The 13,913-nt window shown below is 44.4% G+C and overlaps 1 protein-coding gene across 1 annotated transcript; it reads left to right on the forward strand.

Annotated features, from left to right (window-relative positions):
* The first annotated feature begins 249 nt into the window (after window positions 1–249).
* Tagln3 (transgelin 3) lies at window positions 250–13,913 on the forward strand. The gene is made up of 4 exons (XM_042676967.1): window positions 250–471; window positions 1,635–1,809; window positions 11,869–11,971; window positions 13,456–13,913. The coding sequence occupies exons 1-4, from the start codon at window positions 292–294 to the stop codon at window positions 13,595–13,597; spliced, it is 600 nt and encodes a 199-aa protein (XP_042532901.1). The 5' UTR covers window positions 250–291; the 3' UTR covers window positions 13,598–13,913.

Genomic DNA, 13,913 nt, shown 5'->3' on the forward strand with positions numbered 1-13,913 from the left:
ATTGGCGGGGACTGAGAAAGGAGGGTACCAGCCCCCGCCCCCTACCCCTCCTGGGCCGTCCAGAGCGTTATTCTAGAGTCACTGGCGCGTGGCTGCGCTTTTCTTTCCCATTTGAAGGTGCAACCCCATTGGCTTCATTGGCTTCTTGAATTAAACCACGCCCGGCTTTCTTGCCTGCTTTGCTGCTTGCTGGGCCGGGCTGCCCAGCCACATCTCAGCCCAGTTTGCTTAGAAGCCAGGAGGGGGCTTCCGCAGCTGCTATTGTGTGGATGCCTCTCCTCTCTTCCAGAGATGGCTAACAGGGGCCCCAGCTACGGCTTAAGCCGAGAAGTGCAGGAGAAGATCGAGCAGAAGTACGACGCGGACCTGGAGAACAAACTGGTGGACTGGATCATCCTGCAGTGCGCTGAGGACATAGAGCATCCACCCCCTGGCAGGGCCCATTTTCAGAAATGGTTAATGGACGGGACGGTAAGGCGGGGAGCGATCTTGGTTGCTGGGGCAGTGGGCAGGGAAGTCCTCTCCAGGGCCCTTTCTTTCAGCTGGAGGCCCCTGGGGGTGCTGCTGTTGCCAAGCTCTCTCACCAGGAGGGATGGGCGATGTCTTTTATTTCTCCAGGGCTGATGATTTGGGCTTTCTGCACAATTCCCTAGCTAGCATAGAGGATTCTTTCCAACCCTCCGAGGCACCACAGCTTCCTTCTGAGTTGTTAGCAAATTTAAGGCCCTTTGATTTTCTTTCTCCGTTGAGATGAGAAGTATTTCCCTGTGATTCTCTCACCCCCTCCCACCCCACCCCTAGCCTTCCCGGTGAAACAGCTCTTCTGAGGCCATTTCTTCCTCCAGGAGTATGCTGCTTTCCCTGTAAAACAAAGGAAGGAGGTAGCAGGGTGGGGGCTAGCCACCTTCCCATCTTCCTGGGGAGCCTTGCTCTCTGGGGATGCTGAATGTCTGTCTGTTGAATAGAAGGGTTCGCCTAAGGCTGAGGGGATGGGGGGCTCCTTACTTGATAATTGCTCTTCTGACCAGATGCTTAAGAGTTTGGGGGTTTGAGGATCGCAAGCTTGGCTGCTTCAAACAAGTACAGTATTTTCCCACAGGCTGTGATTTATTGTTATATAACTACTACCCCACACATTTGTTGGGTCGTCCAAGGCTCGGGTTCAGGGAGGAGAATGCCCAGTTCCATTCTTGGAAGCATCATTAATACAAGATGACTTAGTGAAAGCCGCTTTCTGATCTGCTTTCTGACAGAGTACAGATCAGAATTCTCCCTGACATCCTTCCATGAAGTGTGGACTTGTATCCACATCAGCTCCAATCATTGCTTTTCTGTAAATATTCTTTCCCTCACCCTGAAATAAAGGGAAGAACAAGGAGGGAGTGGGTTTCCGGGGCGGCAGAACTCCAGTGAAGTGCAGCCATGGAAATGGGGTTATCTAGCTCTTTGGAGTTTAATATGGCAACCTGGCTAGAAAGTCTGAGCCCATCCCTTCTTGGGGCCCATGACTTGTTCAGATTGTGTGTCTGGGGTGGAGGGGAGATGGGGGGGATGGCAGGATTCACTTCTCATTTGTGACATTTCTTGCAAAGGAAAACACTGACTCTGCACTCCCCCTCCCCCACTCCCTTCAGGTCCTGTGCAAGCTGATAAACAGTTTATACCCACCAGGACAAGAGCCTATCCCCAAGATCTCAGAGTCAAAGATGGCTTTTAAGCAGATGGAGCAAATCTCCCAGTTCCTAAAAGCTGCAGAAATCTATGGCGTGAGGACCACTGACATTTTTCAGACAGTGGATCTGTGGGAAGGTAAACAGCCCTTCAGCCTTTTGATCCGTTCTGTCCCCTCCTCCAACCTCTCACCTTTGCTTCTTGTCTTTGTAAAAATCTACCCACTGTGTGTTTTCCTGTGCCTGTGAGCTTGGAGGCTCAGGGGGATGTGCTCAGCTGTCCTGGGGACACTCTTTGTCCCTCCTCCCAGGAACACTGCTAGGCAGAGGATGTGGCAAGGACCTCAGCAAACTAGGTGGTAACTAGAAGCCGTAAGGAGAGGCAAAATGATGGCAGAAGATGTCTTTGACTCTCATGACCCTCCTATGATAAATCATAGCTACCGGCAACATAGAAGGGAGGCAGGGAGAGAGAATGCATCTGACTCACCAGCAGCAGGGATTATAGACAAAGCCTTCTGGTGCTGTTTTGTCATTCAATCTAAGAAAGATGTAGCACTCCAACCTTTCAGTGAACAATTAGCTGGTAGGTGGGTGAATTGACTTGGTGAGGAAATCTCACACATACAAATCTAGTCAATTTCTAGCTACACTTAGCAATCCACCATCATAGGAAGAAATGATGTAGAATGGAGTCACTTAGGAAGTCTATCATCAGAGAGCCGAGTGTCCCCTTTAGTGAAAATGTGCATTCATGTCCCTCTATGCAACTATGTCTTGCCTGAGGCACCAAGAGATACAAGCTAGTCTAAGCAGGACTGCTAGATTGACTCACACACTCATTGTCACAGCTGTCATCATGATCTAACCAATAGGATCCCCAGGGCAGTGACCCAAATGGCTCTCCTGACAGACCAACAATCCTGGTTTTCTAAATGGGTATTCAGAAGAGGGTTGAAACAGATTTCTAGCAGGGGGCCATTTTGCCAAACCAATTACCTTCTTAGTCCTCACAGTTACTTTCTTAATCCCTGGTGTCATGCACAGCTCCCATTTCTTGTTTTCCCCATAGATACTATTTAAATCCTAAGACCCCAAGGGTTTTACCCTAGACTTTGCCATTACATAGGAACTCAGCTATCTAAAACTCCAAGCCTATCTATTGGACTTTAAGGATCCTTATCTCCACATATCTGTGTAAGGTCATAATCAAGCCTTGCTCCTGCTTCCTAAATCAAAGCTATAACACTTCTCCCAAGTGGAGGCATAGCTCAAGGATAGAGTGCTTGCTTAACTAGTTGAAAACCCTGAGTTCAAGTCCTCATGCAGGAAATAAAATACCTATGAGGATTCTCCCATTTGATGAAGATGTGTACTACTTACTGATCTTTTCCTGTACAACAGACCTTGAAAAAGTCCTTTACTGCCTAATCCCATCAGTTCTCCTAACAAAACAATGAGGTAAGTGTTTTTAATATCCTCACTTCACAGTCAATGAAGCTTGTCTGTGATTATGTGTGCCCATCAGAAATCTAATAATTAGCAGAACCAGGACTCACACTCAGGCTCCCTAATGCCAAAGAACAAGGCTTTAACCAGTCTGCCCAGCTATTCTTTGTCCAGGCGGCTTAGTTTCCTTCACCTACACCATGGGTGTGCTGGTGAGTCATAACACTAACTAACTGATGACAACAAGTAGGAGGAGAAGAAGGAGGAGGAGGAGGTTGAGGAGGAAGATGAATCAGGTTCATGAGACTGAAGAATAGAGTGTCAGCGTGAATGGGAGGGACCTTAGTAAGCCCCCAAGTACAGGAAATATGGAAGAGGAATAAGAAACCGGAAATTCTGTAGGAGGTGGGGAATCTGAGGGAGAAGTACTACACTACCAAGGTGGCTTTACTTCCTGTCCCTCTCTTCCCAGAGACCATTGGGAAGAACCTTACACCCAAGAGACACTCAGTACAAGAGGGCAGGATGTAGGAAGCAATGGTCAGCAGGTCAGGTAGAGGGATGCACTACCTACTTCAGCTCTATGGATGCCTCTTGAGGCAGAGGAAAGGAGACAGAGGAGGCAGAGGAGACACATGTGGAGCTTCAAGATAGGGCAATGGCAGGTCTGTTCTAGAGCATGAAAATGCTATTAGAAAAGAAAAGGGCAGAGGATCTGCATAGAAAGAGGCCAGGGTTTTAAAGTAAATACAAAGCCAGGTCCTGGGGATCACAGTTCAAAGCCAGGCGGGGCAGGAAACTCTGTGAGACTCCAATAAACTCAAAAAATCTAGAAGTGGTGTTGTGGCTCAAGAGGTAATGTGCTCACCTTGAGCCAAACAAGCTCAGAGACAGCACCCAGGCCCAGAATTCAAGCCCCAGGACTGACAAAAAAAAAAAGAAGACAGAAAAGAGAAAGACTCACTCTAAGGGGACTGTGATTGACAGACAGCAAAAACCCTAGGTAGACTATGTAATACATATGGATGAGCAAGAGAGCTGGCAGATACTTAGGACTTTCCAAATGACCCCTATTGGCCCCCAGAGGACTAAGATACAGTCCTGGAACCGTAGGAATGTTGGATGGGACAGTGAGACTACCTAGGACCGCTGAAGCTCAAGGCATCATCATTGGATGGTAGGAGACACGAGATGCTTTGAGCACAGAAGTGGGGAAAGTGGGGCTTGTGGTGTGAAAGCCTGGACAAGCATGACTAGGATATTTTCTTCAAACACATCGTCATTCACAGGTTTGAGATGACTCAGCTAGATCAAAGGGATGCTCCAGGCAAGGCCAGCCTGTGTTGTGTGCCTATGTCTGTGTGAGTGTGCACATGTTGGTGTACACAGCTACCAGAGTAGCCATTTACTTCACTCCCACACTCCCCCTACAATTCTGTGTTCTCTTTCTCTCACTTGTTCTCTCCCCACATCTCCCCCTCTCCCTCCTTTCCTCCCTTGATCCCTCCCTTCCTCCCTGAGGTTTTACTGCTGTCCTCACATTTCCTTTTACTCACATCAGTTCTGGATCCCTGGACCACAGTTGTGGTAGCTGTGGCTGACAAGGGGCTGGCCCACCTTTCCTGGGCATTTCTCTTCCTCAGGTATTTAGCAGACTGCAAAGTACCTGATTTTCCTTATTTGCCATCTACTAGTGAGTAGGGCTCTGCATGCCCACAATGCCCAGGGCCTATCCAAGCTGCCTCTTACGTTGTAGACCAGTAAGCCTGCGGGGCCTACACTGGCCTAATAACTTGTTTAGCATTCAGTTACATGCATGGACAGGGGTCCCACATACTACCACAAGCCTTAAACCTCTCCCAGGTGTGATGTCTGAATTGACTACACAGACGTCAGATGCAAGAGGTTTTTTTAGGAAGGAGCTCAAGGCTGCACAGAGGAAATGCAGTTAAGGCTGCTCAGACAGAAAGCGAGATTAGGAAACAAGCAAACTGCAGGAGTATTATAAATAAAGCTAATGAAGGTCCCTTAGGGGGAATCTTGCATGACCAGCTACATTTTTTTTTTTTGTCAGTGATGGGGCTTGAACTCTGGGCGCTGTCCCTCAGCTTTTCAGCTCAAGGCTAGCGCTGTACCACTTGAGCCACAGCACCACTACTGGTTTTCTGAGTGGTTTATTGGAGATAAGAGTCTCACGGAGTTTCCTGCCAGGGCTGGCTTTGAACCTTGATCCTCAGATCTCAGCCTCAGAGTAGCTAGGATTACAGGTGTGTGCCACCAATGCCCAGCGACCAGCTACTTTTATTTATTTATTTATTTATTTATTTTAATTTAATTTTATTTTATTTTATTTTATTTGAGAACATACTGTACAGAGGGGTTACAATTACATGGGCAGGATAATGCATACATTTCTTACCAAGCATTGCAGCCTCCTCCTTTGTTTACCCTTCACGACCAGCTACTTTTAATAATGGGGAAGAAGTGAAGACTGCTTAGAGCAATGGAAGGGGACTGGAGGTCCTTCTCTTGATGAAAGGAAATGAATGCTCCAGCAGGTTACATACTATTTTTGTATTTGTTGTGAGTGCCAGGAAAGGATAGGGGGAATCTTGGATATCTGGGACTCAGGATAATATACTATAGGCAAGCAGAAAAAGGGAGAGAGGAAAAGGGGCAAGAAAGGGAAATGTATGCATGTGTGTGTGTGTGTGTGTGTGTGAGAGAGAGAGAGAGAGAGAGAGAGAGGGAGAGGGAGAGGGAGAGGGAGACAGAGAGAGGGAGAGAGAGAGAGGGAGAGAGGCTAATGTACGTGAAATAAGCGAGTGCATTAGCCTGGTATCTGGGCAGAAAGTCTGCAATATATGCTTATCCTGGAAGGTACCATAGAGTGCAGGCTTACAAGCGCCAAGGAGGCTGCTGAGTTCAAACTTGTGCTCCAGCACTTATCAATTAATCTCTCTATGCCTCAGTTGTTTTCCAGGTATAACATGGCAATAATAGTATCTATCTCACAGATTGATGCAGAGAATAAATGAGATGACGCATTATAAATGGCATATGAACAGTGCTTGGTAAAAGTAGTGTATAAATACTGGCAATGTAGATTTATTCTGGCATTGGCCTGTCCATCCTAAGATTAATAGGAACTGTCAGTACAAGGAAGAAGGCTGGGGATGAATATGGTGTTCTTAGAACCACACACAGGAGCTCATGGGCTACCTGGATGAGCATCCCCTCCTCTGTCATCCGTTGAACCTTCACATCTTCAGCCATTCTCCAAAACAAGCTTTACAGGGCACTTTATTGGTTTTTGGTTTTCACACGTATTGGCTATTGCCTTTTTACTGTCTTTCCTTTCCTTTATCAGTTTTATATCTGGAAGACAATGATTGGGATTGGAATAAGGTCAACAACTTGAAACCTCTTCAGCCTCATACCAGCTTGTAACTTTGTTTGCATGACTCAGCATGCTAGGGCCTCACCGTTTGGCTCTGTGTACAGGTCTAGGGCCATGCTCATGGGGATCTCACAGGGATTCACTATGTGAAATGTCTAACACAATACCAAACTCACTAGACACCTTATAAATATTTGCCTCTCTTCCCTCCTGTGAGCTCATCAGCCACTGACCTTTTAGGTTTATTTGTATAACCACTGGCAAGTGCTAATCATAAAGAATTCTAGAATGTCAGAGCAGACAAGCCTCAAAGATCAATCCATTTGATTTTTCTTACTGAGGGAGGACCCTAGATTAGGTAGTTTAGTCATGCCTGTTTTCTTTTGCCAGCTGAGAGTTAGAGAGGTGTGGTTTACACCGGAAGTGGAGAGCCTGGAAAGTTCCAATATATTTATTCTCTGGGAAAGTGTCACTACATGTACCATTCCTCAACAGCAGAACCAGGCAAAGCATTTCACCTAGTGTGAGAAATATTTTAGGGCATTGCAAGGCACATTCAACAAAGGCTTGCTGCCTGCAGCCTCCTTTTCCACCTGAGCAGCCTTACCTTTACTTGCCCCAAGTGTCTGTCAACAACTGGCAGTCACTTTTGGGCATTTGGGGTGCTTTTCTTTTCACTTGCAAGTGAAGTACAAGCAGTGTAAGAAGTGTGTGTGTGTGTGTGTGTGTGTGTGTGTGTGTGTGTGTTTGTGTAATCTCCTATCTCTAAGATTTAGAAGATCAATTAAGTGGAGACTGAAACAAGTGGTTGACTGTGAAACTGGTCTTTTTTTTTTTAACGTTAAATATAGAAATAAGAATGTCCGATCAACATTTCCCACCCAGATAACTTCTCTCTTGCATTTGTCTCTCTCTTTATCTTTCTCATTTAAGACTTCCTTTCTCTTTTCAAAGACATGCATATAATATCTTGGGAGCCATAACAAAATTTAAGGGAACAAAACCCTCATGGAAGTATCTTTCTATTTCACCAGTCTTGACCAGCATTAACCCTGGCTCCACTCCTGAAAACTGCAACTTAGTAGTTTAAGGTATGTGGCTACACTCAGGTACCATTCCTTCCAGTGAGTGTAGGAAACACTGAATACTATATTGTCAAGTGAAAGCCCTTTGCTACCTTGACTTCTGCAAAGACTTGTCAGGTATGACAGAGAAAGCTATTTACTATCAGTTCAGCAGCAATGTTTTTTTAAAGACTTGTTTTTATATTCAGTTTTAGGCTCACACCAAAATCAAGAGGAAGATACAGATAGATCCTGCCTGTCTGTGTCCTGACATATGCATAGCCTCCCCGTTATCAACATCCTCTGCCAGAGTGGTGTATATATTACAATTGATGTACCTACATTGACACATCATCACCAAGAACACAGCATTTCCATCAAGGTCCACTCTTGTTGTTACACATTCTCTAGGTTAAGAAAAATGTGTAACAACATTTATCCACCATTGTGATATCACAAAGAGTATTTTTACTGATGTAAAATCCTCTGAGGTCCATCTATTTATCTCTTCCCAATATCAGCCCTGGCAATCACCCATCTTTATACTCCCTCCCATAGTTGGCATAGTACTGTATGTAACCTTTTCAGATTCCACCTTCTCTGTCTAAAACTTCCAAGTCCACTGTTAGAGGTTTATAAGACTGCAGGCAACACATTAAAATTCTGGGTGGTTTGTGTAAATCTGACTCTTCTTTCCTACGTCACTTTCCTTCTCGTGGTCAGTGGTCTATTCTTGGATCACCACAAGGACTCAATCTCCTTTCTGCTACCCTTGCACCTGGAAATTTGTCAACACCCGGTTGATCTTTTTTTTAGGACTATATTTCTTCTTGGTTTTACAAGAATTGCCTTGAACAGTGGTATTCAAGCTGAGTTGAAGAGCCATAAGCATCTGCCAACATATTGAAGGGTGGCTTTCAGGGAACAAAGCCATTCGGAGCTGCCAGACCTCTGGGCTGACTCCCAAATTGGATCAAAGTCCTCCTAATGATCGTTTTTACTTTCTGACTTTAGGGAAGGAATCTCTGAAAGAAGGAGATATTGCTTAACAAGTACTATTTAACACTTGCCACACACTAGCTATTGTGATTTAAAAAAAAAAAAAAAAGGAACCCAGAGCTTCAGAACAAAGCTTGCCTGTTTATTGCCTATAAGAGAATCATCTCAGAATATCAACACAGAATCTCCATATTTAAGCTTCCAGGCAGTGCTGGATAGTTTGAGTTCCTTTAGAAGTCACCTAGTGAAACTCCTGTTTCTCAAACTGATTTTGAATTGCCTAGAGAGCTTATTTTAATAAGCTTATTGTAATTGTAATGTAAACTCTGAGGACTTGCCAAATCAGTCTCTGGGGAGTGAGCTTAAAGTTCCTTCTTTTGAAGAGATGCTTTCCTCTTCCCTGGCTCCCATAAATACACCAAGAAGCAGGAGGGTATGCCTTCAAGCAGTCTGTATGTGGCCGTTTTTGTACAGTTATGAAGGTTTCAGAAGGCAATTTAGCTTTTGTTGTTTTGTACCCAGGATACCTCACAGATCTTCCTTAATCCCCTGCTTCTTTATTCACTTGAATTTTTGACCCCTTGTTAACAGAAATCAGCCTCCGCATGAAGTCCCTATTCCTCTTGTATGCCATTTCTTTTCAACACTCCATATGGAGCTATACTTCCAAACTGGAAAGATGTCAGCCTGGAGAATGGCCTGCTTCCCAGCTCATCAGCCTGAGAGTTCTGGAGTTTTTCCACAAAGGCTCAGTTAGAAAACATATTACTCATGACAAGAAAAGGAGCTAGACATGAACTTGTTATAGATGGTAAATATTTGGTGATAACATTACTTAGAATAATTGATGGTAATTAACTTGGACCCTAACTGCTTTGCTTTTCTTTGATTTTATTTGGATAAAGATACAGCACAATTTTTCAGACAAAGGCATTCAAAGGCCATTTAGGGTTGGGGCCCTTGACCCTTCTGGCCTGGCATTCCTTCTGGCCTGGTACTTGAAACCAGTGCATTGGATCATTCCTGATCACTGGCCCTGGCTGAGAAGCACACTTTCTCTTCCATCCCACAGGAGATCATCAAGTAGACTGGACTGTTGTGGATTTTGCATTCTGTCTCATCCAAGCTAGATTTGGCCTTTGTTTTACTTGTTGGGTGACACTGGGACTATTAACTTCCCAGAATTAGTTTTCCTGTCCATAAATGGGGAGAAAAAAAAATCCCAAATGCACGGGGTCAAGATCTCAAGGTATTAAGTATTTGGCCCATAGTGCCTATTAAATCTCTTGCTTGAGGATTTTTCTTAGGAAAACTTCTAATTTTTGTTCTTGTAAAATAATACCTCCTTCCCCAACTTCTTCTGCTTCAATCCTGCAGATACTTCCTTTTTACTTCAGTGGAATGAGAGTTGGGGTAGTGGTGATAAGTGTAGGTTTCTGGATATCTCATCCTGGCTTAACTTGGTTCCTTTGCCCTTTCTCTTTTCTTTTTTTCTTCTTTCAGTGTGTCTATTGGGGTAGGATGCTTGTTCTATGATTCTTCAAAGCTTGCATTTCATCTGTTTTCCCAGTGAGAAATTATGGCCCAAATCCTGACCATTCCAACCAAGTCTTTGCAAAAAAAAAAAAGCCCCCCAAATCAAAAAACAACCCCCCCCAAAAAAAGCATTAGAAACAGTCTTCCTGTGTGTTGTGCAAACAGTGTACAGTAGAGTACTGATTGATACACCCTAGCCTTGAACTTCTTGTGCTGTCATTGATCCAGGTTCTCTTTAATAGCATGCCACTTAAAAGCAATTCCTCCCTATCTTCTCAGCATGATCCTTCAGAACATTATTACTAGAGTCCTATTTCTTTTTCTTTTTTAAAGAAAACAGCCTGTTTCACAGTGACAGTTACAGAAATGCTTTTCATATCTGCATTTCTGTGCTCCTATTTCTTAGTATTCCTTACACCCTTTCTCTTCCATCTGCTACCCAAATAGTCCATTTCCATCACCTTGAGGGACTCCCCACTGGCAGCATTTTGCTTTTGTACCTATCAGCCAATTGCACAAAGCCTAGGATCTGAGCATCAGCCTGTGGTTAAAGCAAGAACTAGGAGGGGGAAAAGGGCCTGCTCTGTCCTCTTTCTTTGAATCTCTGGATGTCCTGAAATTGACTTCCTCTGAAAGCCTTCATTGTTTATTGCAGTCCATACTCCCCTCTCACTCTCCATCTGTCTTTTCCCTGTAATTCTGTATTCCCCCATGACTGAGCTGCAGCAGCAGGGCCAAAGACACCACAGATGGTTCACCAGGACTTCCAAAGAGAGCCTGTGAATATTTTCTCTTAACTTTCCCAGCTCCCTACTGAGCTGAAGACTCCTTTCCTTTTATAACTCCTCAACTTGCAGCTTTTGAACTCCACAGAGATGCCTTGTACAGACTTTCAATCTGCCTCTAAAGTGTTGGCTACTTACACATTAGCATCTTTTCTCATTCAGGCCAGTCACCTGGAAGAGAGAGGAGGAGAAAGGATGACAAGGGGCAGGCTGACTTATAGTCCCAGGTGTCTTCTCCCTGGGTCTCTCTGTGACAGTGCGAGCCCTCCACATGTAGGGTACACCTTGAATCTCTCTCTCACACAAGCTGTGATTTATTGTCTCCATTTAGCTCCGGTCATGCAGCACAAAATAAAGAGCCTTTCACTGTGTCCCATTGAGTGCTTTCAGTGTTGATTTGTTGTTCTCCACTTGCCAGGCCTCTAGACTAAAGAGCCAAGTGAATACTCAGTGTGAATAGCATGGATGACTTCAGACTCATTTAACCCAGATAAAGTAAAACTAAGGGACCACTTGGGTTTGGCTCAGAATGACACTGTCCAATCAATTTCTCTTTAATGTCTTTTTCTAGTCCTAAAATTTGCTCTTCTGTAGACCACCATGCTCATCCATCCGTCCATTTGGCCTCCCCCTCACATAGCTTGCAGAACCTTCCCAGGCTCAGCCCTCTGCATAGGACAGGGCCTTGTGTGTATCTGGGTTGAAGTGTTGGGAATATAGTCACTATGGATAGAAAGTAACTGTGGTGTAAATAGAGTGTAGTTAACCAGGTCAGGTTTTGTTCCTTTCTGGGCAATTTGGCATGGTGATCATAGGGCTACTTTGGACAGTGTTTGATAGTACCTCTTTGAATGTGGTCATCTACAGCCTCCTCTCAGAACTTCTTTCATAGGTATGCAACCACATCCTCCAGAAGTCTTTGGTCCTGACCCTCACTTGGCTTTGACCTCTTCATTGGCTTTCAGGGAAGGACATGGCAGCTGTGCAGAGGACCCTGATGGCTCTAGGCAGCGTTGCAGTCACCAAGGATGATGGCTGCTACCGGGGAGAGCCATCCTGGTTCCACAGGTGAGTCCTTAACTTCCCTTCCTCAGGAGCTGAGAGCCAGAGGAAGGGGTCTGATGCCTTGGATCCCCAGAGGCTGTTTGTATACAAAGATCTACAAGCAAGCACCCCTAACTCTCTTCCTTCTATGCACACACACACACACACACACACACACACACACAGAGAGTCCTCAGAAGAAGAAGAAAAAACTTTCAGTTAACATCCCACTGGGAAAAATACTGGGCTTTTCTTATTTGATATTTGGATTCTCTGTCTACCAAGGTTCTGTTTCTTCTGAGGTTTTTGTAGGAGGTAAATTGATGTCTAGGCTTAGTTTTACTAACATCCAAGCCATTCTGAGTATTCTTCCCTCTCTTCTTTTCTTCCTCCCTATCCCCCATCTTAACTATTTTAATTCTTTTTATACTTGATGAAGATTAAATATCTTCTATTTACAAAGCACAGTCCTAACTAATATATAGTTTCAGCTTGTTGACTTATAGCTCCTTTGTCAATTGCAACCTGATTTAGATTTTATGACCATCTCAATTTACAAAGAAGGTCTTCTATGGCCCTTCCTAAAGTGATTGGGAGAGAAGGTGAACAAAGAAGGCAGGAAATTCATACTGGATAGCCAGCAAGAAGACAAAAGAACATGGTATAGCAAATAATCGGCCACTCACTTCCCTGTTCTTCTTCTCCTGTCTTTGAGTGTTATAAAAAGGTATCCGATTGTCTGTTTTAAATTAGTTTAGTCTGAAAAAAACCTCAGTGATATTGATCCACTGAGATGCTGGTTTTAGTCCCAGCATTATTAGTGATCTGCTATTCATCTATTTGGCTTCAAATACAATATTATTCACTGGATTTTTGCCAGGGTTTGCTGATCTGATCTAGAGGTTAACCGTAATTAACACCTAGGTCCCTCAGTTCTAAAGTGGAAATGAATCTTCAGCCCGGTTCAGGAAGGGGAGAATGGGCCTGATGACATACCTTATAAAGAGTTCAATCTCATTTTCACAAGTGCTTCAGGTAACTGTGAGAGTTAGGGAGAGAAAGTGCAGATGGAGCTTGCCTAACATGATGGAGAAAGAAGAGAGAATAAGAACAGAGAAAAAGAAGGAAAGCTGATCGTGAACTTCCCAGAGATAGGGATGAATTTTCCTTTCCTCTTTCCCGGAAATTCAGAAAAACATCTGGATTTCTAAACAATAGAGAACTCATGCATCATGGTAGGCTCTGTTTAGCCTAGACATCAGCTTAGAGTAGGCCACAGCCTAGAGTAGTCATAGGTCAGGGTAAGCCACAGCATAGGTCATAGGTTAAGCTGCATTTGAGGGTAGGGTTACAGATCAGTGTAAGACCAGAGCTAAGGTTAAGATCATAGGTCAAAATAGGGTCATAGGTCAGGGTAGGGCCTGTTGGTGACCTCAGTTTCAGACTGTCTGAATGTTTATTTCGAAAATAATCACATGGGATTGTTCCCTTTTGCTCTTTCTGTACAGGAAAGCCCAGCAGAATCGGAGAGGATTTTCTGAGGAGCAGCTTCGCCAGGGACAGAATGTAATAGGGCTGCAGATGGGCAGCAACAAGGGGGCCTCCCAGGCGGGCATGACCGGCTACGGGATGCCCAGGCAGATCATGTGAGATGCTGCATCCCGCCCCTCTGATAGAGAGGACGACTGGTCCACACCACAGTCTCTGTGAAAAAGAAATAGGTAGTCACCTGACCTTCTCCTCTTTCTCAAAGCCTCTTGTCTTTGGTTTTTGCAAGTGCTGCACTTCTGCTGAGAATCCACGTTGCCTATGCTACCACCTTCTGTTCATTTAGAACTATGCAAAGACTCCGCTTTCTTCCTCTTCCTGTTCTCCTTCTAAGGTGTCTATTTGTTTATTTATTTATTTATTTGCCAAAAAAATCCCCTCTTCAACTTATAGAACACACTCAATAAACAATTAGTCT

This window comes from Dipodomys spectabilis, unplaced genomic scaffold, assembly GCF_019054845.1.
Source record: "Dipodomys spectabilis isolate Male_0828 unplaced genomic scaffold, ASM1905484v1 ptg000032l, whole genome shotgun sequence".
NCBI classification, from domain to species: domain Eukaryota; kingdom Metazoa; phylum Chordata; class Mammalia; order Rodentia; family Heteromyidae; genus Dipodomys; species Dipodomys spectabilis.

Excerpts from the sequence above, each read along its gene's own strand:
- Tagln3 (XM_042676967.1), top strand. The coding sequence starts at position 292 with ATGGCTAACAGGGGCCCCAGCTACGGCTTAAGCCGAGAAGTGCAGGAG. Across the intron at positions 1,810-11,868 it reads GACAGTGGATCTGTGGGAAG|GGAAGGACATGGCAGCTGTG; the intron begins GTAAACAGCCCT and ends ATTGGCTTTCAG. Across the intron at positions 11,972-13,455 it reads GAGCCATCCTGGTTCCACAG|GAAAGCCCAGCAGAATCGGA; the intron begins GTGAGTCCTTAA and ends CTTTCTGTACAG.